This window comes from Mercenaria mercenaria, chromosome 4 (genome assembly GCF_021730395.1).
Source record: "Mercenaria mercenaria strain notata chromosome 4, MADL_Memer_1, whole genome shotgun sequence".
Taxonomy (NCBI): Eukaryota; Metazoa; Mollusca; class Bivalvia; order Venerida; family Veneridae; genus Mercenaria; species Mercenaria mercenaria.
In genome coordinates, this window is record NC_069364.1 from 65,203,338 (window position 1) to 65,229,459 (window position 26,122).

The 26,122-nt window shown below is 35.0% G+C and overlaps 1 protein-coding gene across 1 annotated transcript in view; it reads left to right on the forward strand.

The window, feature by feature from the left end:
- The first annotated feature begins 8,254 nt into the window (after window positions 1-8,254).
- LOC123552947 (protein unc-80 homolog) overlaps window positions 8,255-26,122 on the forward strand; it is a 101,962-nt gene continuing 84,094 nt past the window's right edge. The window contains 8 exon segments of the mRNA XM_053541548.1: window positions 8,255-8,477; window positions 10,638-10,686; window positions 12,832-12,927; window positions 16,520-18,415; window positions 19,721-19,941; window positions 20,229-20,470; window positions 21,808-21,864; window positions 25,538-25,719. Coding sequence (XP_053397523.1) covers window positions 8,386-8,477; window positions 10,638-10,686; window positions 12,832-12,927; window positions 16,520-18,415; window positions 19,721-19,941; window positions 20,229-20,470; window positions 21,808-21,864; window positions 25,538-25,719 — 2,835 coding nt within the window. The 5' untranslated portion in view covers window positions 8,255-8,385.

Sequence of the window (26,122 nt, forward strand, 5' to 3'; positions counted from 1 at the left end):
GATATATTAGTTCAAATGAAAGCAAAATGTACGCGGTGGCAGAGAGTTGACTTATAATACTACCGCATGCGCACACCTTTATCATAATTAAAGCTGCAAACAGATATTTTAGAAGCACATACGCAACGAAGCAACATTAAGTGAGGATGTAATTGTAGGGTACATTTGTATTAGATTTATATCGATAAATATGCACGCTTTTACAGCAGAAATACTACAATAAATACTACAAAACCCATCTGACACCCGGTGCCAGATTGCTCTCGTTCTGTTAATGACAACTAGCGTTTTATGCATTGATTATATATGGTATTATTTATGTGAACTACGAAATACCAGGTATCTTGAGAGATTCTCTCCATCCGTTTTACATGAAGTATATTTCTCGGTCCAAAAAGACAACAACGTTATTTTACGGAAAAAACATACCATTACGCTAAAAACGATAAATACTAAAATGGAACTTTGTTATTGTGCCTCACTGAAATGTCATGACGTCACTTCAGCTTATGGACGCAATTTCCCGCGCTATGCGTACATACCCTTCTATAAGAAAGAGTACTGCAAATGAAGTCTTTATATTTGCTTTTATTCTATCAACGGTAAAATACGGTATGCAAAAAATAATCTGTCAGAATAAAACGCTTAATATTTGTCTAGGATATGAAAAAAAATCAGTCATGTGTTTACGAATCGAATAGAAATATCCGTCATCAGGACACCTGCGCCTTGTTTCGATAAACTGCATTATAAGTATGGCGTTTCGTAGTAAAACACAAGTTTCATGAATTTGATAGGGAAATTGGGAGATGAAAACAATGCGAAATAATGAAATTTTCAGGAAATGCGTGTGTGTAAAAAGGACGAGGAAGAAAGAAATGCAATAATGTATAAAATTGTAATGTTGTTCCAAGTATTAAAATGTTGTACATGTTTTCGACACACCTTTAGCGTAAAATGTAAACATTGAAATGAATAACATGTATACAATTTTTTAAAACTGTGTGTATGAGTAATGGTTCAGTTGAACACCATTATTGTGTAGAAGTCACCAACAATGTTTACAACAGTCCATGGTATTTAAATCAAATGAAAGTATTTCTATAATAGCGAACACCTGAAAAGTCTTGTTTCTATTGTAGAGCATTAACTTAACGTTTTAATTTTCATGCTGAAATTGTATATAATTGTATGCATCCAATTCAAATACTTTTACACCAGCTAGCCTGCGTAAGACAATAGTGTTTAAAGTGATAACGAGAACTGAGCCGCACCATGAGAAAACCAACATAGTGGGTTTGCGACCAGCATGGATCCTTATCAGTCTGCGTATCCGCGCAGTCTGGATCAGGAACCATGTTGTTCGCTAACGGTTTCTCTAATTGAAATATGAATATATGACAGCGAAATATGAATATATGACAGCGAACAGCATCGATCCTGACCAGACTTGCCTGATGCGCAGACTGGTCTGAATCCATGCTGGTCGCAGACGTACTATGATGGTTTTCTCATGGCGCGGCTCAAATACATTTGTCATACTGATTGAATTGTTCTACCTCTTCCAGTCATTTATGAGAATGTCTAAGAAATGTTCCCAACGTTAAGATAAAATGTAAATATGGATTTTCTACAAGTTCAAATGGTAATTATGATGCTGAGACTTTGCAACACTGTACGTGAGACGTTGTCACATATTGTCCGTTATCGTTGCGGCCTTGCAACATTTATGTAGCTTACATAAGTTTATTTGTAGCTAGTTCGTTTTATCTTTCAAAATTCTGCAAATAGCTAATATAGCTTTCACACAAAACTCATCTTTTCAGTTATGAAAACGTAGAATCAATGCTTTATTGCACATAATAAATGAATCAACAAGGTCATACGGAGCGACACCGTAACATTGTCGTTGAGATATGTCACATGAAATCGATGAGACTTTACTTACGTTGGAACGTAGTTCTCCTGGAGTGATACTGTACTTTGAGCAACACAGTAAGAACTAACAATTTTACAGCTTGGTCGACTGAATTAAACTGACACAGGACACGCTTGAATGGCCAGGACTCGAACCTTATTTTGGGCCTAATTAGTGTCTTTAAGACTTAAAGGCCTAGATTCACTACTATATAAGTGTCCCCCCCCCCCCCCCCCCCCCCCAAATCCAATATACAACTCCCATCTTATCTGCTGCTTATCAGCGATTATGTAACAGTAACTGATTAGAGGCAATTAGCACAGCAGGGGTCCCAACTAGACCATGAAGATGTGTGCAATGGAGTTGAAAGAAATTAATTTTTCTTCAGTGAATGTGGAATGATAATAATAATAATAATTATTATTTTGATATTATATAGATGATAATAACTATTACTTTAATGCTATAATAATAATAAAAATAAAAATAATCATTAAAATTATTATTATTATTATTTATATTACATGTAGGATGATAAAAGTTACAGTAATAATATTGAAAATAAAAATGATAATAAAACACAAGTATAGTGAAAACTTCATGAGTTCTTTGTGCTGACAAAAAAATTAATATATAATTATTGTGTTCCATCTATACTCAATTTTCATTTTCAGTATGTTGCCAAAAGTGACTTTTTCATGCTTCATAACTTTGAAATGCACATACTGTTTTCAATTTTAGACAAATGTTATCTACAATACCAGCTTTAGATGAGTGAAAGTCACATTTGTTCTGAAATATCACAATTCTCCAGACAGAATGTGAAAAAATAAAAAACTTGCATATTTCTTTAAGTAAGTTTCTCATTATTTTATTATTGCGAAAATAAGTTTCTGATTGGTTTATTATTGTGTTTGATCAACAAAATTTTTCTTTACATAGAAATGCCAAAAAAAACCTAGTATAACTTTAAATGTTATTAATTATTCATTAATTTAAAATATATTACATTGTTTCCCCTTCTCACTAATTGATACACTTGAAAGGTAGACTGACTCTCCAATAAACAAAGACCCTTGTGTATTGGAACCATACTGTGATGGTCATTAGCCCCCAACTGTGCTGGTGAAGACAGAAATCCCTTGGCCCACTGCCAAAATCTAGGCCTTTAAAGGCCTAGATTCACTACTATATAAGTGTACCCCCCCCCCAAATCCAATATACAACTCCCATCTTATCAGCTGCTTATCACCGATTATGTAATAGCAACTGATTAGAGGGCAATTAGCACAGCAGGGACCCCAACTAGACTATGAAGATGTGTGCAGTGGAGTTGAAAGAAATTATTTTTTTCTTCATCGGTGTGAAGTGAGCAGTTAGCAGTTGCAGCAGTTCAGCAGTTAACTGCTAGAACTGCTAGCAGTTGGAGCAGTTAACTGCTACAACTGCTGGCAGTTACAGCAGTTAACTGCTAGAACTGCTGGCAGTTACAGCAGTTAACTGCTACAACTGCTGGCAGTTGCAGCAGTTTACAGCTACTTGTATTATAGTCCATCAAAGGGAAATTAATCAGAAAGAATTCCTCGGAATTGCCTTCCCTTATAATTGTAACCGTTCCATCTGCTCAGACTTAAAATAGTGCCAACTTAAGCTGATCTTGTATGATGCACTTAACTAGCAACCCTCCAGTTCACTCAAGTTTCACGTAGGATGCAACTTTCCAGCCATGCTATAGCTCCAAAGAGCAGATATTTCAGCGGGGTGGTTACTACCCTAGGTTCGTACACTGGGTATATCAAGTTTACTCTAAAGTTAGACCAAGTAAAATCCAAGCTTAAATGCAGTTTTCAAATATATTTACAAAACCCTGAACAATAGCGAACAGCTAAGTTAATACATCATAAAATAAAATGTGACAAGTAAAATCATGAATACTAGGTACAGTTCATAGATGAGGCTTTGCTAAGAACTTGCGGGTTGTGACGGAAGAGGGCCGTCCGTAACCCATAATGTACCATATACTATATAAGGGTTATGCCAGAATTGGGCTGGCTGTACCCTTTTAGCCTTTAGCCTGCTGCCGGCTGGTGATTCTGCCTTTGCGACCAGTGCAGACCAAGATCCGTGCAGGCTGACCATGGTCTGCACTGTTTGCTATTCAGTCAGTAAATTTTCATTAACACCCCTTCTAAAAGTAAATGGTATTGCCCAAACTGAATGATGGAACAATCCTTTTTAGAAATTCAGCAGGGTAAAGGTTAGATGTAGAAATTTATGTGATCAGCTGGGTAATGACAGAAAATGGTTGCCCGTAACCCACGGATTTGTGACAAAAAATATGCTAGACGTTGGGTCAGAGTTGCTGACCTGGTTGCTTTGATTTCATTAGTATTTATGTAAACTTTAAGTAACAGTTAAAGTGGTATGAAATTAGCATATTAACATATTCATAAGTAATAAATATTTTACTCATAACATAATCAGAATTCTTTTACATTTTAAAGAGAAATAAAATTGCTCTTAGAATAATTATTAATATGTAATTCTAACAAACTGTATTATATGCTATGAAACAAATGTAATTAAATTTTCACAATAAAAGGGAATTAATTCATGTATAATTCATTATATAATCATCTTTCACTAAAACGAAAGTAGGGAATTCCAAATTTCAAAGTGGAAACTGAAAAGATTTTGATAGTTTCGCATGTGTCCCGGGCACTAAATTTATATATAACACGTATATGCATTTTACATGCATTAATATTCAAGTAGTTATTTATCATTATAATTGAACAAAGAAGAGGTAAAAAGAATAAACATAATGTATAAGAAACGAAATGAGTGGGGGTGCTTCAAAGTCTGGGCAGAACGTAAAATGGCGAGTTTCGGTGTCGGGGTCCAGTCCCGCAACAGTAGAAGAAACTGGGGTGCCACCGGGTGGTCGTTGTAGAGAGGGTGGACGCCCGACACGCCCGGGTGGTGGCCATCCTGGTTAAGGTCTGGCTTCCGAGCAAGGGTGGACTTTGGTGTTTGGCCGGGAACGCCCTCCCCTTTTTTGACTTGCTTATTTGCTTATTTGTAATGTTTCTCCAGCGGGATAATCGTCCTGTAGTTTTGACTGAAGACACCATGTTTTCACTTCCAAGGACAGGTTTTCTCTCTAAATAGCATTCGCCTAGTAGGTTCTTATAATACCGCCCCCCCCCCCCCCCCCCCCCCCACCCACCACCACACACACACACAACACACACACAAAATAATAATATAAAATAAAATGAATCTAGGTAAATAGAATGATGACAGATGCGCTTTTCATCACCAAAGTATAATTTACTCCCGTTTTATCTATTTCTTTCACCCTAATTGTCATAAAGATTCACGCTTATTCTGTCCACTTCCTTGAAAAAAAGTAAGATTAAGGTGTTGTCGCGACCCTATAAGAGCTTGAACCTACAACCCCAGGATCGAAAGGCAAACACCTTGAGATTGACCCCGTTTAAAGATTTTTTAATCAATCACTAGCCAAAATTAACTCCATGTGATCTCAAGTCGGGACTATCTTTTAATGCCGGGCAAAAGACAAAACCACATTGGAACTACAACCAGTGAAATCGGAACCTTGACACATTAGTTCCGCGCACACGATACTAGGGGGGAAAAAAGACAACATTGTTCCGACAAGATATTATACGTACTATAACAATGTAATATCATAACAGTTACATTAATGTAACTACAATTTAAACATACTGAGGTCTTTTTCTTTATAAAGGTATTAGACACAACAATTCTATTAATTCAGTACCAAAGACATGATGTTGGCGTTGTATGTTGAATTGACAGAAATGGTTGATGTCGCAACAATTTAAAACTGTAATATTTTTTCAACATGAACCAACATGTTTCTGAAAAAAAACAATGCTTTTTAATGCTGTATAATTACAAAGCATTAAATATGTGCACATTTTGTAATTAGGTATCTGGCATACTGACAATCCGTTGCTGAAGCAATACATGATAGTTTGATTCTAATATGAAAATTACATTTAACAGGTACGAATAAAGAGTGCTGCTTTATATACATTTAATCTTCTATTTCACATGAAAGGCTTGTTACACTTAAAAGCTAATTTACGCACATTGTATGGATTACTAGGTAGGCAGGATAGAACTCACTCTACGCACTCCTACGTTTTTTCAGCGTTGTTAGCACAAATACACGTTGCACGGTGACGTGTCCACCTACAATATTTGGTGCCTTAAGTGAGACGTGAACTAGTGCTTCCCCATTCTTCCATCTACGTTTTTACATTAAAAAAACATATTACAATCGCTCGAAATATAATCAGCGGAACCATGTTTTAATTATCCAAACAATACTAATCAGTTACACGCTGTGTGGATAATTCACTCGGACAAGACTCGTGGAATTTTTTCGCAGGTGTAGGCCCTATACTCTGCGTATTGTTTATATAATTTTATGTTAAAATATGTTTATGCTAGATCTTATTTCAAAAATAAACGTAGCTACATATGGTTCGCCCTCAAAATTGGGAATACAGTAGTAACATGGATTCTGTTAATTTAATGTTTGTTGTTACAACAGTAATAGAATAAAGAATGTTGTTACCGTAACTGCTATTAAAACCTAAAAGCAGCAAAACTGCAAGTACTACTCCAGTGCAAACTTCCGGTGATCCGTAGGTTTATGCTACTTCAAACTGTATACATTGTATAGATGTTACATTCTTACTATTTTTCAGCTTTGTAATTGACATTTCATACATTCGCTAAGTTTAACTGCTGTAGCTGCTGGCAGTTGTAGCAGTTAACTGCTGTAACTGCTGGCAGTTGTAGCAGTTAACTGCTGTAACTGCCAGCAGTTGTAGCAGTTAACTGCTGTAACTGCTGCAACTGCTAACTGCCAACTTCCTGCTGGTTTTTTCTTCAGTAAATATGGAATGATAATAATAATGATTATTATTTTGATATTATGTAGATGATAATAACTATTACTTTAATGTTATAATAATGATAATAATAATAATAAAAATAATCATAATCATAATTATTATTATTATTAACATTATTATTATTATTATATTATCATTAGGATATTTTATCATTATTATTATTATATTACATATAGGATGATAAAAGATACAGTAATAATATTGAAAATAATAATGATAATAAAACACAAGTATAGTGAAAACTTCCTGAGTTCTTGGTGCTGACAAACAATATTTTTCGATTTGGAAATTGATTTTCATGTATTCATGTTATCAACATTATTTGAATATAAAGTTATTGTGTTTCATCTATACTCAATTTTCATTTTCAGTATGGTTGCGAAATGGGACTTTTTTCATGCTTTGCTTTGTAACTTTGAAATTCACGTTCTGTTTTCAATTTAGACAAATGTTATTTACAATATTCTGCAAGCTTAAGATGAGTGAAAGTCAAATTTTTCAGAAATATCACAATTCTCCAGACAGAATTTGAAAAAATAAAAACGTGCATGTTTCTTATAGTAAGTTTCTCATTATCTCATTATTGTGACAATAAGTTTCTGATTATTTTATTATTGTGTTTGTTCAATAAATATTTTTCTTGACATAAAAATGTCAATTTTTTTTAATAAGTTTAAAAGTTATCAATTATTATGGAATTACTTTGTTTCCCCTTCTCACTAATAGATACACTTGTAAGGTAGACTGACTCTCCAATAAACAATGACCCTTGTTTATTGGAGCCATACTGTGATAACTGTGCTGGTGAAGACAAAAATACCTTGGCCCACTGCCAAAATCTAGGCCTTTAAAGGCCAAGGGATTGAGTATAGATGGAACACAATAATTTTATATTAATTTTTTGTCAGCACAAAGAACTCATGAAGTTTTCACTATAGCCTACTTGTGTTTTATTATCATTATTATTTTCAATATAAAATACCTGTTGTTTTGCGTGCTTTTAAAATGTGGCGCGTGGCCGTTAACTATTACCTATTGTAAACATGGGCTGCATACACACAAACAGTGTACTTGCAAAAACAGCACGTGAAAAAGTCGCACGAAAGTGCTAACACTTCATGATAAACACGAGTGCGATATCCCATCACACTATGTATTCGATCAAGCAATTTTATTTGGTTCTTTTAACCAAATGTGTATACATGTAATATGTTAATATTGTTTTCTTTGTTTTAATCATTATCCGTCAATATTTTTTTCTTTCGCCCGTGTACTGTGTATAAATAAAACGCCAATTATCGGAAATGAACTATAGAATTTGTATGAATGAATGTCACGTGGTTTTGCAGTGTCCAATCAGAACTGCTGTTGCAGATACAGATGCTGAGAAAAAATGGCCGCCGCTGAATGTACAAACATATCATTAACCGTATTTTGATGAGATTCAGGAGTTGGTTTAACCTGTGTGATGTGAATTATTAATTGAAAATCATGCCAAAGAGGAAGTCGCAATCCAGCGACGACTTGGACAATGATTTGTCTGTACCACTGCCTATGCAGACATTTTTCTGGAGACAGACCAGGTGGGTTCAGGTTGAAAAATTATCCTGGATGTACCAATTACCGGTGTATTAATGATTGATATTCCACAATACATGACATTTGATAAGATACAAGTTCATTATACAAGTTCTAAATTGATAGAATTATATAGGGATATTTATAATTTTAACAGTGTATGGCACAGCCAGCCTCCAGATTCAGCCTTTGATGCTTTGATATTCAGGCCTTTTTTTCATCAATTTGGGAATGCCACCGACACCGGTGGAATTGGGAAATGCTCTCGGAAATTGTCTTAATTGGGACAATCTGCAAATTACCAAAATCTACATAAATGTGTTTTGTTTTTGTGTGAAATATTAATGAATTGCATTTCAGTACAGAAAATGAATTGCATTTCAGATAACTCGCCAATAGCGGGTCATTATCTAAACTTTTAGCATATAGTGAAGAATGTTTAGACTTTCATGATATCTAAACCTACTTACACTTGAAACAATTGCTCACATTTATATCAATGTTTGATTTATTTGAATCATTCTTTTACGTCTGAAGTTATGATGAAATATTTATGCCTGTCTGATTCACCAATAGGGGGTCACTTTTGCCAATAGGGGGTCACCTAGTTAATCATATTTTTTATCCATCTAAAATAGCCTTTTTCTGACAAAACATGACTGTGGTATTAGAAATGAACATTTCAAGACAGAATATAATGAGAGACAGTATGTTTACATTTCAAACAGGAGATATTAAGTCAAAGAATATAGCACTAGTTTTCACAGTTGTATTTCTATGCATAATTAGCACCACCTATATCTAAAACTAAAATCAAAATATTGATTCAGAGAACCTTATTCATTTATTTAGATTTGCCAGTTCAAACCAGTACAACATCAAATCAACCTTTTATTTGTATTTTTAAGCAAAATAAACAACCTTTTGATTATCCCTGAAATGGGTGATTCTCTATTGGCTGAATGGCCGCCTCTGTTTGATGGCACTTTTTTTTCGAAGTCAATCTAAAATTAAAAATCATATTATTCCCATGAAAGTGTGAGTTTCACTCTTCAAAATGGTACCAAATTTGTGTGGTTTTATCTAAGAAATTGTGAGGTATGCTCAAAAATATTCTACTTTGAAGAATTCAAGAGTGCTAAAATCCAAGTCAGGAAGCATGGTTGCAAGAGTTATCTACTCATGGAACTCAAACTCATTAGATTAGATCCATCATCTTTTGTCTATTAATTGCAAAATGATAAGTTTATATTACTGGAAACTTAAACAGTGTATACTCTAATATGTTTAAGAGAGATTCACATTTTATTTTCAAGTGACCCGCTATTGGCAGTGATTCTCTATTGGCGAGTTGACTGTAATTGTTCAACAGTATTATAATTTACCTGAATATACATACAAATTAGCAAAACAATCTAAAAACAGCAAAAACCCTAGAAGGTATAATCGTTTGGGAATTTTAAATTCAACTTTGGGAAAAAACATACTTTTCTGCATTTTTTCCTTTCACCGGAGGTAGATTTATAGGGGAAAAAAGCCCTGGATATTAATGATAAACTTATAACAAACAAAGTAAAAATTACAGATACTTTGCTATCAGGATTTGCCTATCCTATTGCTACTTTACGCAGTCCACATCTCTTACAGTGGAAATCAGGCAGATTGATGTCACCAAGGTTTATTTTGATTGACTTCCGGTGCAGAAATTTTGATAGCAGTAATGATGCTTGACGGAAGATTTATGGATATATATCAACTTTTAAACAATGTTAAAAGTTACAATAAGATTTTCTAGCTTATTTACTTAATTTGAAATCAGACTAAAACTGTCCTGCTTTGATTCGAGGTAAATTGTTTATTTTTTACATTTTTAAAACAGCAGACACAATGTTTACACTCGTGTGTATTTATACTTGTTAGGATTATGTTGCATGCAAAAATTTACAGGTCATTTCCAAAAAATAGCACGAGAATACAATGTATGTCGAGAACACATGACGTCGGGATATGTAATCATTTTCAATGTGTTTCGCATTAAAGTAAATGAAATGGTAAGTAAGCAGTATGCTGTTTTTTTTTGCCCATCAGTATCACATTTTTATGTAAAGATTTATGCACTTCATTATGAAAAGTTTTAATTATAATGAAATGTATATATTTTTCAGTCCATTCATTCGTCCTAAACTGGGAAAGCTATGTGATGCTTCATGTATAGTAAGTATGTTTGAAAATTCCACTGGTGTGGTACAAGTGTTTTAATTTGTCTGAATTTGGCCCCATTTTCCAACCAAAACTGTTTGTACATATTTATACCACACCATTAAAGCTTTTATGTCATTTTTCCTCTGGAAGGTAACTTATGACAAAAATTATTTCCATAACAGCATGATTTGACTAGTTATTGACTAACTTGCCGACTTTTGGGACTATTTGTACCGAAAATATAATGTGATATAATAATAATTAATATTTCTTTTAATAGAGACTAAATGAGGTAATAAAAAAGGTTCGTCATAAGATGCAAATTTTAGTAGATAGATTGAATGTATCTGTGTGTATACATATATTCAGCAATTGTAATTTATATTATATAAATATTAAGAAAATATTATTACTGAAAATTTGCTTCCAAAAAAGCAACAAAATTAGTTTTTAATCAGGTAGTCTTTTGATGGCTGACGTTATACCTAGTAGATTTACTTTACACTTTTTTTACAGCTAGTCAAAAGTTTGCTATGTTATGCCCATACCTTGTAGCGGGTTATTTCTGTGTAAAAAAAAATCTGCATTTTGGTGCCAAAAATTGTGGAATAAACAGTCAGGGGTGTAACTGTTTTAAGTTAAGTAACCTATTTCAGTTACATTTTCAACATAATTCAAGCATTTTATAACCTGTATTAGTTATAAAATATAGTTAACTCTGGAAAGTTATTCAAAAAAAGTCTTTTTGCTGTTCTCACAAAGTAACCTTTAAAGTGAAATTAGTAGCAAACTGTGGTTAATGCAGTTCTCTTTTAGTCTGATCATGACCTGATAAGCATAATGAGATGTTAAGAGTTTTATAGCTTTAAAACATTTCTGTAAAACTTTATCAGCCTTGCGTAAAAAAATTTACTGCATAGCTGGAAACATAAAAGTTCAGTGATTCAGGAAATAATTGCATTAGTCTCATTCAAAATGAGGAATTGGCGCAGGAGGGCTTTGTAATATTTTAAAATAACTGAAACAAGTTACGAAAGTATAAGCAATAACTCAAATGGGTTATAAACTGTGATAACTTGAAACAGTTACACCCCTGACTGATAAATTTCTGCGTGTTTTATTTCTGTGTTTTAACATAAAAGGAAGATAAATTTCTGCGTTTTCACATGAAACGAAGAGAGATTTCAGCATTTTCGATGCCAAGGAGGGGGTAATTCCCCGCATGATGCACGGCCGTGAGAATGACTAGCGCGTGAAAAACAATAAACTAAATTACCGTTTACTACTGTAAAGTAAATCTGCATTTAAAGCAGCATGCCTCCAGATTTGGCTAAAAAATAATCTTTCTTTCAAATTGAAGTTTGGTCATATTATGAACATTAGAATATGAATTTTTGTTTGTAAGATATTTTAAAAGTTCCAAATCAAGAAAAAAATATGACCGCGTCAGGAATCGAACCCCGGACCGCCGAGGCAATAAAGTCATTTTCCCATCGTAATCAGTAGTGCTATAGCTGAAGTAGTGAAAAATGACTTCAAAATATAGATATTTATAATGGAGACAGTTTACCTGGAGTAAAAGCGTGACAAACGCTTTTCGATTTTCATCGCAAAAAGTAGTAAAAACAGCAAATTCTCATGTGTTTCCGTAACATAAAGTTTGTCAGTATAATTGAGTTTTAAAGCCTTCTTAAGAAATATAGCATTTATTTCAAGATATCTAAAAAAAATAATTTTTTTTTTGTTATCGAACGATCTGGAGGCATGCTGCTTTAATCAATTAATACAGTGTTAGCTATTATAACATGTGAATTGAAAACAATATATGTGTAAACAAACTGCTATAACATGAAAAAAAAAAACATTTTCTGTTGGATTAACAGTTAGGACTTTGATTGACCATCACACTCAGTTATACCATTATCGGTAATTGATAGATGACGGCGGTATTGTCAAATAATTAGACCACCCCATTGTGAGCTTCGGATTGCCTCAGATAACAAAGCGTGAAACACGTTGGTGAAGAAATGCAGTTTTTTTCGGTTTAAATTTTTGGTAGTAAATATTCTGCTGGAAATATTTTTGCAGAAACGCAGAATTTTCCCACCCACAGAAATAACCCGCTATACGGTATCTAAATTTGAGCATTTGTTTCAGTCATTTGAAAGAGTTGTGGTTCAGAATATTCTTCATGGACAACCACCAAACTTGTGTGAAGCTATACAGAGTGTGTCACGCTGGAAAGTTATACAGGTAATCTGCAAAATAATAAGAGATTGAGATCTAAATATGTTTATGTAATATATATACATGCCAATGTGCAGCTGTACAATTGTTGACGTGCATATGTCCATGCCAACATGTATATGTACATGTCAAAGTGTATTTATATATGCAGTGGTGTTGAACACCTAGTAATAAGCATAGATCTGCTCAAGGTGTCTGAAACATTTGATACTTTGCTGGCTGCACTTACATCTACATGATGGTATAAAACTTCAAAATTGAACATGTTATTTAAAGCGCTTACAAGAGTTAGACTTTGTACATTTTGATTGTTTACGTCGAGATTGTGTTGCAGTTATACTGTTCTAAAATGAAACACAAAATCCTACACATACTCATAAAAGTATGACATTTTAATCTATATTTTTGTATTTGCATATATATATTGCAATGTTGTACAAATAGGTGGAAAGAAATAGGTTTGGTTAAATTTAAACAATAGATATTCCAGCATAAAACTGTTGTTTTTGCCATGTTAAGGGGATGTTTTCATTGGAGAGTAATGTGTGTTAACAGAGTGGTTTTTGTCTCATGCTCTGTTAACACACCTTTTTACATTATGCGCATTCAGCAATGGGTAAACATATAACAGCCTCATAATGGATAATTCAAAAGGAAATTACGTCATCTTGATCAAACAATGCTCTCATTTCTGCGCATTTCATGGACATCTAATGACACTGATAAACAGTTACAATATTATCATTTTTTAGCTTTTTACACATTTCATGCCAGAAGAGCTTTAGAGTATGTTCATTTCATTGTATAAATCTGCAGAATCCATCGAGATATGTTAGTACTCTCGGCCTACCGGAATCTGGCACCAACCAATCCCACAGCATTATGCAAATGTTATAAAATAAAAATAACATGCATTTTCCCTGCATTAAGACTTACTAAAACATTTTTGAAGCATATTGTAATGAAACAGTTATCCAGCAGTTATACAGTATTTTCATTTTCTCATTTTTGTCAAGTCCGGTTACGGTGAGCTCGATTTGGTTGTCACTTTTCCCTTACAGAAGCAAGCCTCTGTGGCGTACATGCTGCGTATTTGCTGTGTATATGCCGCGAACACAGTAGTACGCCAGAGGAGTACATTTTACATACACTGCATGCCGCATACATGCCGCATACTATTTCGACGAGTACACAGCATGTACGCAGGAGGTCACTAGTACACTTCAAGTACGCAGCACAGACTCTGAAAATTTAAGGAGTACACTGCATGTACGCAGGAGGGACTTGTACAAGAAAACAGTACACTGCATGTACACCGCAGATACTTTGAAATTTGTGCAGTACACTTCATATACGCGGGAAAGACTTGTATAATTTCTTTTGGCATTTATACTTAGTTTTTTTTTTTATAAGTTAAAGTCTGAAGTAAACTTCATATATGCGGGAGGGACTTGTTCATTTTCTTTTGGTGTTTATACTTTGAATTTTTTTAGGTAAAAGTCTGAAGTACACTTCATGCAGGAAGGATTTGTACATTTTTTTTTTTTTTTTGGAAGCAAGAACTTGATTTCCGAGTAACTTTTATCTTAATAGCATAGAATAGTTCAGATTACCGATATTCTGAACAATGAAAATTTGCCAAACTATTTGCAATGTTCATTTGTGAAGCTTACATCTTAGTGATTTCTGAGCTGCACCTTGCATGCAGTGTAAAAATATATTCTTTTTCATTTTGAATTAATCCTGAAGCTTTCTAACTTGGATAATTGAAAAGCCTTATTTGAACTTCGTTGCATTACATTTTGTAATACATGAAATAATTACCAAGATAATGCCTCAACAGCGCCCGAATGAGAAGAATTAATAGCTCTCACTGTTATTTGAATACTCTTAAGCAAAGCACCATTCTATCATGTTTTATAAAGGCTTTAATGCTCATTATGTTAACTCATTAAGGCCTCACCAAATTAAAAAGTTGTTCATCGGATTTGCTGCTCGTATATTTTCAGAACGTTTTTGGCTAATTGCGTTCACCCCATTGGAAAAAATCAATCCAACATTTTTTGGTGCGCTACTTTTTACGGACGTAAAAGTGTATAAATGCTTATATAATTCCAGTCCTAGATTGTTCTCAAATGGATTTTAATCAAAATAAATACATACTACGCACACATCGTCTATAATAAATCATAACACTTATATTTAGTTGCATTAAAGTTGTTTCCCCTTGATGCAGTTACGCCATTTTCTTCAAATGTTTACCAAATTACATGCTACAAAATTTGATTTATTTCATTGAAAAGTGGATGAAGAAAGGCATACTAATTTATTTGATAACATCAATCTACATTATTTTGGTAAGGGTAAATATTTATTGAAGCATGTCACTTATCTTTTTTCTGTTTTTTTCTGTCCAAATGATCAGCATTTGCATACGAAAGTTGGTGGGGTAAGGAATTTACATTATCGCAGCAGTTTCGCCACAAGAGTACACAGCATGTATGCAGCAGGAGTACACAGCATGTACGCCGCAGGACTTGGGCCAGGAGTACACAGCATGTACGTTGCAGGAGTACACAGCATGTACGCCGCAGGAGTACACAGCATGTACGCCGCAGGGGTAGTACACTGCAGGCTCATTTGCATGTGAAAAGTGTATGTGCCGCGTACATGCTGCGTACTATTTCCCGCATACTAAATTCCTCCAGCGTACATCCTGTGTACTATGTAGTCCACAGCATGTACGCAGCAAGTAGTACGCGGCAGAGCTCATTTGCATGTCAAAAGTGTACTACAAACGTTCTATCGGTGTATGTGCGGTATATCCTGCGTACTATTTAAAGCCCTTGATTTCAGTACACATCATGTACGCATCATATACGCTGTATGTACACAGCAAGAGTACGCAGCAGGCCTTTTTCTTCTGTAAGGGTTGGTGAGTTGGTGTATGAGCGTGTGTGCGTCCAAGCATCTAAAAAGAAAGAAAGGGCCATCTAACTGTAAAGAGAACAAAAGAGAACAATAGCTTTAATCCGTTAACAGTAAGTTATAGGGCCACGGCCCCCTATACAACAAAAGGAAATAACAAAAGAAATGGCCCCCTCCATTTCGGTGGCATGTCCGATTTTGTCCGGACCATAACTTTGACATGCATGGATCAATCTTGATCATATTTGGCATGAATGTTTACCTCAATGAGAAGGAGTGTCTTTCGCAAACCTCATGTTCCTATCTCAAAGGTCAAGGTCACAGTTGAAGGTCAAATGTCAGATTAAAGTTTGGAGCATTTCTTCTTCATGCATGGTGGGATTTTGATGTAACTTTGCATGAATGTTCACCATTATGAGACGTATTGTCATGCACAAGAACCAGGTCCCTAGGTCTGAGGTCAAGGTCACACTTAGATAGCTGACCTACTCAACATTCTGCCCGTGGGCATACTTGTGTTATCTTTCAGGTGTATGCAGATTCAAATAGTAAGTATTTAAAAAAAATTTTTTTTGCAAAAAGTGTGAAACTGCTTATGACAACTTGTATGATAAACTATTCATCTGGTGCTTTTTAACATAATATATTCAGGATTGTCCATAATTTTCAGGTTGCTTTCCCACATGTGATGCATGCTTGTGCAGCCTTACTCGAGAATCGTAAACAGATGCATCCTGGGGCCAAATTCTCCAACAGTGAAACCAAATTACTATACACGCTTCACTGGATTATACTAGATGCTGCATCGGAATGTGAAGACAATGCGACTATGTCTGACACTAAAGCTATCATCCCACCAGTGTTACTTCACCCTTTAAAGACAGTCCAGCTGTTTGTGTATCTGTTTGCGCCATTGGTAAACACACTAGAAGATTCAGATTTTCAGTCACTGAAGTTGGAAAATGGATTACGGCTGTGGCAGCCTTTATGGGATTACCAGCAGCCAGATGTTCCGTGTTTCTCAACACTGGTGAAACCACAGAGAAACGTACTAAAGGCACAGAGAAATTTGTTGAAAGTCAACACCAACGCTGCAAACATTTACGTAGGAAAGGGCACATCAACAGAGAATCTACGATTTGTTTCACCATTCGATACAGACAGTGTACAGTCTACAGAAAGTGAAGCATCGCCAACTAGACTGGCACCACTTGCGAGAATGAGTGATAGTGATTTCTGCTTTATGTCTCAGTCTCAGTCTGAGTGCCAGTCTGTTTTCTCAGTCTGTGAGTTCTGTAATAACATAAAGACGAGTCGAGCCAACGAGGGCCCAGTAGTTTGCAGATGTGGTAGAAAGAATAGCTATGTTGATGTCGGACCAGAAAATCGTCACACTGTTTTGGAAAAACTAGGATCTTTAGACAGAGACTTTCAAAAGCACAGGTTGGCTAGTGCAGCTATGAGTGGCGTTAAGGGTGGTACTTACGTGGACATCCTTAGTGCTAGCTATTTTGATGTCTCTGTTTTACAGTGTTTGTTTTGTCTGCAGTGGTCTGTTGATGGTGTTCACTGGGCCTTGAAGTACATGCATCAGCGTTTGTTAGAAATCTCAGATGAGCTTTTACACAGAGATATTCAGGATCGGGAAAGAAGTAGGTCACTGCCTTTTGCTGAGCCAGTATTGCTTCGCTGTAATAGCATCCCATTACAACCTTCTAAGTCAAAAGAACCAGTTGTAATGGGAATACCTAAGTCTGCAAGCAGTACTTCACAGAAATTTGCTTCAATGTCACCTGACTTATCTACTATACCTTCTGACTCCGAACCAGCCTCACCAGCAACAAAACCATTCTTGACTGAACTTCGGCGGGAACCACCGTTCAAGAAAGTGTGTATGGTAGAACTGAGACAGTACTCAGACAGCACCAAAGCTTATGTAACCCGTAAACAGTCTCCATCTAGATCAGAAACCTCACCAACTAGAATCACATTCAGAACCAAACTTGATCAGTACCCTCTCCCTAGAACTCACAGAGAGTATTCGAGCATCTATAACTGGAATACAAACAGGGGTAGGGCTTCAGTTGATATTTCATCAAAACCATCAACTAGTAAGGAAAAATCTGTGAAAACCAGTCAAAGTTGGGATACTGACTTAGGGGCCTCTGGCAACAAGTTTGCTACAACACCTTCGCCTGATCAGGACTCAGAAGCCAGTAGCCAGCATAGTAGCAATGATTCATCAAGTCTGTCACACACTGGAGAGGCCTTTGTGGGCGGAGCATCAAGTTTGAGGTTAGGTGCAGCAGGAAAACCAATCATTACTATAACTGCTGACACGCCACAGAGAACAAAACCAACCTGGCCTCAGGTGTTTGATTTCTCAAAACCAGAGGTAGCCGAGGTGGAGGGAGCTGAAGGCGGAGAGGAACAGGGGGCGGGACTGTCACGTAGTATGACAGACTCCAACATTTGTTACCAACAAGAGGAGGAGGTCCATGAGGTACCAGGATCAGTTCACTATATACAGAAAAATGGCCATCTCAACTACAAAGTTATTCTACAGGTAAGTAAATGATCTAGCCAAACTTAACAGATACTGTATGCATGAATATGTCCTCGTTGTGGTAATCTTTTATATTTTAGCTTATAGCCACAACTCAGAATACCCTGTTTTAAACTACGGAAATATCTCGTGACCTGGTGAATAACATTTGGCAATCTAGTAATATTTGGCATTCCTCCTATTACTGCTATGTTGAAGTGGCTCAGACATCAATTATTTGGCTTATACAGTAAAGCAAGTTTCTGACTGTTAATTTTATATAGCTTGCATGGTTAAATTTATTTATAGTATTTCATTAAATCAGTGCTAGTGTATTGTAAGGGTGCGTACCGGTTCTTGATATGTATCGATTACCGGTATTCAGGGTTCGATCGATACATCGGATCAAACGTTCCTGTATCGATCAAAATATCATCAAAAACAAACTAACTACATGGTAAATGGCCTCAGTAATAATTCTTCTCTAGTTAGCATAATTCGTTTACTCTAGACATGCTTTTTTACGTCACACCTGACAGCTAATCAGGGTTCAACAGCATCAGAAAAATGTAAGAATACGGTACCCGGAACAGAACGGTAATTTTTGCGGTGATAATTTTAAGGTCAGCAAATTCTAAGCATACTAAACAAATTAAGAATAAATCTCTATCATAAGCATGCTGCCACCAGAAAGTAAAGTCTGGTCGTACTTTGAAAAAAATATTGGAAGTGCAGACTGCAGAGCGAGTTTTCTCCACCTCTGGAGATATACTGTCTGCAGAAAGGTCGATGTTGGATGCAAATGCATTAAAAATTAGACTGCATGATTTTCCTAAAAAAATGCATCCAAGTCATGTGATTTTGTCACAGAATAAACCCACCTTAAAAGTTATTAATCAATGCTAGTAATTATTTAAAAGTTCATATATTGCACTACTATATGGTCTTCTACTCTGTTATTATTCCGTTAGAAAATATCATATGATATATCGAATATCGATCATTTTGTATCGATACAAATATTGTATCAATCATTTTGACCGATACGCATCCCTTGTGTATTGCAGTGTACTTAAAGTTGAGCAATTTTGAAAATATGAAGTATTCAAAGGAGATGGCATCTGTTGCAGATTCTAGAATTCTTAAACATTGAATGATCTCTTTGTCTCTAGATTTTGTTTATCAAGTGCCATAATTGTTAGATGAATTTAGGTTACTTACTGATTGTTTTCTTTGATGTGCAGTTAAGGGATCAATTTTGGCATATGCTATGAAATGCTGCAAACACTTCCATCAAATATACATTTGTTCAATTCTGTGTTTCAGGCAGTTCATTTTGTCTCCAAAAACCAGACTGGAGAAAGAATATGTGAAGTTTCCTTGAACATACTGAGTTGCCTACTTGACCTAGATATAATAGAAAGGAAACGTGACATGGACAAACTGTCAGAACTAGAGAAGAAATCAGAGGATGAACAGTCAATGACAACAGATAGTGGGAAACCAGAGATCACAGCTTTTGATCTAGCTATGGACAGTGTCATCAGGTTGGTGTATATACCCTACCACTAATGATCTAGAGAAAGTGACAACATAGTCAAAACTTGTGTCAAAGAAAAAACTGTCATATGACTGGATTATTACCATTTAGTAAATTAAAGAAAAACAACATTTAATTTCATTTTCAATTAATATAGTTTTAGTGTATTACAACCAGCTAAAGTGCAAAAAAGAAATTGATGAAATATCTATGTTTTGCTTTTTGGAGGTGGCGCTTACATGCGGAAAACATAGCAGGGGGAATTGAATATTTATGTTAGCTATTCTGTTTTAGTATATATAAATCCCTGGGATGTCCACATGGCTGTGGTGATGGATTAAGGGGTCGTCATGGAGATCTTCTCAGACAGAAAGGGCACAACTGCCTACAGCGGCTCCAGAAGCTGAACGGTCCATTGTTCAGTAGTTACATGAAGGACACAGTGAAGGCCCGCCCACTACAGGAAGTGGTCGACTTCTTTCATGCTTTTCTTGGATTTTGTGTAGATCCAGCATATCTTTTACAACCTCAGCAATGTAAGTATAAGTATAAGGTCCTTTATTGTTAAGTTTATATGAGCCACATAACAATTACGGCCTTATGTTATTAGGAAATAATGTCCTGGTCTATGTTATTTAAAAGGCAGAAATTTTTTTCCAAAGTTACGATTAATTAGAGCAATATTCATACTGGTAGAAAGACAACTTGCCTTAATTTAGTGTTCATTATAAAACAACAAAAAATGTGATGCTAAAGAAATCATTCTACAATTTATCCATCAATGGTAATTTCTTTGGTAGCTACACATTCGTAATCTCTTTTAGGTTACATATTGCCTGGTTGCAAAATGAATGCCTGTGAAAGCAGGCCATGTTTAAATTTTGAGGTATTGTAATTGGAAAAAAGTTTTTTTTTTTGATAGTTCTGAGAAAAATCTTTTACTGTAACAGTCTTGTATCTTTCTCGGTTAGTCGTTTTCTTGCATATTCTAAAGAGGTGTGGTTTTACTTTAAGAAAAGTCAGCTTGCATTTTGCAGGTACTAACTGTAATTGTCATAAAGTTCTCACAGGAAATGTAATTTTTCCAAATGATTTTATGAACAGAGGTTGCAAAATAAGACTTTCGAGTGACTGTGTATACAAATATTTAACTTAATGATTAGCAAGCTGCTGGAAGGCTTTTACAGCTGTCTGCAGTCTGTATATATAGCTTTGCTGTGATTTCTTGAAAATGTAAATTGGAGAAACTCTAGTTAATGAAATTCCTGTCACAGGCTGTCAAGGCAGGAAAGATATATAAATCAATATAAAGATTTTCCAATATTTAGTGACTTTATACACAAGATGTCTCAGCATTTAGGTCAGCAGCTGTGTGTTATACATATATTGAAACAGGCAATTTTCTCAGTAGAAAAAAATATGGTTTGTAAATAAGATTTCTAGTGTTGATGGTAAAGTACACTGAACATTACCTGATCAAATAGTGAACAGTGCAGACCATGATCAGCCTACACATCCTTGTAGGCTGATCTTGGTCTGCACTGGTCGCAAAGGCAAAATCTCTTGCTACAAGCAGGCTAAACTTTAAATGATACATGTATTTAAGAGTTAGAATGTTAAGCAGATAATGCCTAATGTTTTGGCCATTAAAAAATCTCAGGCAAGTTATAGACAGATTACCTATTACATGTATTTACATCACTGAAATGCAAGTTTATTAGGTTATTGTCAAGTACTGGCCTGATATTTGCTGATGTTTTATTTTGCTAAAAGGAAAACTAACAAAGAAGAGGTGTTGAAATGAAACTTTAAGGATGTTGTTACTTGTACTTGCATTTTAAAAAATATTAAGATATGAAGATGCTTCTTTCAGCTTCAAAGAAAACTAGCACTGTGTCGGCAACAGCTAGTCCAACTTCACAAGCTTCAGGTTACACAGATTATCAGCTTTTCTATAACATTTAGCCATTTTCATTTTATTCTTGTTTTAGCATGAATGCTGTTTTATCATTGGCTTTTATGTGATGGATTTGGTTTCATTTTAAATAAATGTTACCCAGTTTATTAACCCTAAAAAGGAAACTGAAAAATGTTACCCAATTTACTGACCCAGAAAAGAGATTGAAAATGTTACCCAATTTATTTTCCAGGGAAAGATAACCCCAGTTTATGGATATTTGTAGACTGAGAAGAAATTGAAAAATGATACAAGGTTTATTAACCCTGAGAAGAAGCTGAAAAATGTTACCCACATTATTGGCACTTTGAAAAAACTGAAAAAAATGTTACCCAGTTTATTGGCCCTTGGGAGAAACTGAAAATATGTTACCCACTTTATTGGCTATATGAAAAATCTGAAAAATGTTACTCAGTTTTTTAACCTTTAGAAGAAACCCATTTTATTAATCCACCCATTTTATTTACCCAGGAAAGAAGTGTTGTGAAATGTTAACCAGTTTTAATATGGTTGACCATGTGAAGAAACTGAAAGATGTTACCCACTTTTTATATGCCCTTCTGAAAGATGGGATGTATTATGGGAACACCCTTGTCAGGCAGGTGGATCGGCGTGCTGCACAAACTTTGTCCGCAGCATTTCTTCTTCATGCATGGATTTTGATGTAACTTTTCACAAATATTCACCAACGTGAGACGTTAGTGTCATTTACAATATGACTTCTTCTCGGCGATATATGATCATTTTGTGTCGAATCGCCGTAAAACCCAACTCACTCACTCATGCGCAAGAACCAGGTCCTTAGGTCTAAGATCAAGGTCACACTTAAGAAGTCAAAGGTCAAGTTCAAGAATGACTTTGTCTGGAGAATTTCTTCTTCATACCTGGAGGGATTTTGATGTAACTTGGCACAAATGTTCACCCTCATGAAAGGGAGTGTTATGCGCAAGAACTAGGTCCCTAGGTCTAAGGTCAAGGTCACATATGTCAAAGTTCAAATTCGAGAATGACAACTTTGTCCGGAGCATTTCTTCTTCATGCATGTTGGAATTTTGATTTAACTTGGCACAAAGGTTCACCAGCTCTCGACAGCCCGCCCGCTTAGCTCAGTAGGTAAGAGCGTTGGTCTACAGATCTCGGGGTTGCGAGTTCGATCCTCGGGTGGGGCGTATGTTCTCCGTGACTATTTGATTAACGACATTGTGTCTGAAATCATTAGTCCTCCACCTCTGATTCATGTGTGGAAGTTGGCAGTTACTTGCGGAGAACAGGTTTGTACTGGTACAGAATCCAGGAATACTGGTTAGGTTAACTGCCCGCCGTTACATGACTGAAATACTGTTGAAAAACGGCATTAAACCCAGAACAAACAAACAAACACCACTTCTTGACAGCGTATTTTAAGACTATGGCACTCTTGTTTCTGAGTTTATTAATCCTGAGAAGAAACTAAAAATGTTACCCAGTTTTTGACCCTGAGAAGAAACCCAAAAATGTTTAAACCCAGTTTATTGACTCTGGAAAGAAGTTTTGTAAAATGTAGGGATGGGAACGAATATTCGGATATTCGAATATTCGGAAATCGACCGAATATTCGAATATGAAAATCAAATAAGAATATTCGTAAATTAGTGTATGTTAAGCATAGTTTATTTGGAATATTTCAGAATAAAACCGTTTGTTCTGTCCTGTTTGTTTATCTTATATCAAAAGATGTCCAATTAACAAGAAAAAGGCTATGCATAATTGGCCGGGGCTACCGTTACGGATTAACAGTTTGCAACAGGTGTAAATGTGATACATGTCAAAAAATGGTTCAATTAACAAAAAAATTGTAATGCATAATTGACAGCGAGGGGTCATCGTTACAGATTAACAGTTTGCACCAGGTGTAAATATGATATCTTTTTATCTTTTGTTCCTTTTATATTGGCGCCTGTTTTATGTAACAAATTTTAGAATTTTTTTTCAAAAACAATACCAAACTTGTAGATATTGCCGATCTTTTTGCAAAATTTTGTTTAACATTTCTTACCGTCCACTGAAACGGTTTTCATCCACAGCACCTGGGCAATTGGCCGTATTTGAAATAAATTTTGAAGTAGTTTATAATAAAATCAGGAAATAATATATGATCATGTTGAAGGAGGTTTAGTCTGCCTTCGTTAAGTTTGTTGGCTTTTTACTTGCCGATTGAAAATTTTCAGAATGGCGGCAGTAATACAACAGTGCGACGCGTGCTTGAATTGGACGACTTGCTATTTTTAGATAACATTGCGGCGGTATAAATTTTAATCGATTTGAATGTTTCTTCTAAAAATCTGAATTAGTTAAATATGTTCATGATTATACTCACAGAGTCATGAAATAAAACACTAGGATCGGCGGGTCTAACTAGGTATGGTTGGGCTACCCGAAACAAACATTTTTAGGCCTTAATTATTACATACGACGATTCACGTTTTAAACAGCGGAATATATTGTGTATATGCCAATCAATTAATAAAGATTTAAAAAGTCCATTAAAACATGCCGAATATTCGAATATATTTGATTATGGCAAACCGAATATTAGAATATTGATTTCAGTATTCGTTCCCATCTCTAGTAAAATGTTAACTGATTTATTGACTATTTGAAGAAGCTGTTTATGTACGTACTTGATCAACTCTGCAAAGAAATGAAAATTGTTAATACCTAGTTTATTGAAAGAAAAGTTTTTTTTAAAAGTTACCTAATTTATCAGCTTTTCAAAGAAACTAAGAAATATATTCCTTTTTTTTTACCTTGTGAAGGAAGAAAGAAATGTTACCCAGTTCTTTAAGAAACTGAAAAATATTATCCAAGTTATTGCCCTAGGAAGAAACTGAAAACTGATGCAGTTTATTACCCTGGAAAAAACACTTTAAAATGATACAGAATTTATTGACCCTGGATAGGAACTGAAAAATGTAGCACTATTTTATTAAATCCAGAGTGTGTAAAACCTAAAAAAGAAGAAACATAAAACGACATTTTGAACAAATATGAAAACAAAATAGGGTTTCATTTGTATAATAAAGAAATTATCAAATACTTCTTTAAAAAAATGTAAATGAAGTACAGTTTATTATCTTTATTACTTTCTTACATAAATCAACTGTTTGTTTTCTTGTTTTCGTACTACAATTAGCATGAAGATAATCGATTCATTCATAAAATGTAGCATTTCAGTTTTTCACAGTTGGAATGGCTATTATTGTATACATGTGAAACTAACTAAATGTTAGTGGTACTGCATGTTACAAGCTATCTCTGTGTTCTTCAGAATATATTTAATATATTTTTAATATTTAAACTGTTGTCATTTTTCTTCGAAATCTTTTTGAAAACTTTTGGAAATGTTGGTATACTACAAGGGTATTTCCTTTGTTTCTATGAAGTTGTGTTTTAACGTGTGAGTTGATTCTGATAACACAATTATTTTTGTTAAGCTGATAATGGGGAATGTTACTTTATATTGAAGCATAATGTCTTTGAGCGCATAGTTTTATTTCTTTTTCTCCATTTAGATAAACAGCTTATACTACAGAAACATTTTATAGAGATTTTAATACTTTTAAAAATCTTGTATTTAATCATACAAATGTATTGGCATGTATTTTAGGCCACAGAAAGTCAGCATCACAGGAGGCTCTTGTGAACAATGGTTTTGCCAACAATTTTGGCCACAGTATTGGAGGGGTGGGGTACAGGGGCGTAGAGGGCGTGCTCATGTCCAACAGTATGAAGACATTTATATCTAGATGTGTGGAGAGTACCAAAGAGTTGTACAATAGTGATAACATTGTAAGTGTCGAATATCTGAAAGGAATGGGTTTGGTTTATGTCCACTGAACAGATGTTCTAATATGGAAAGTTTTTCTGTTTATACTGTGTTATCTTTGTTTATACTGTGTTATCTCTGTTGATACTGCAATTTTCAGCAGCATTATTGTTTTATTAAGTTAAGGACCTCGTACCTAAGTCAGAAATTTGAATGCAATTACAGTGGTTTAGTATGAGAGATAGGTGTTTGGTCCTTGGCTCAGTCAGATTTTAGGTATAAAAATGGATGTTTTCTTGATTAGGGTTAAGCATTAAGACTGGTCAGCCCACTGTCAGTATAATGTGACGGTTCTGAACCATGTCATGTGTATGTTGCGTGATATTCAAGTGAGACAGGACTATACATTTAGACATTTTGCTCACA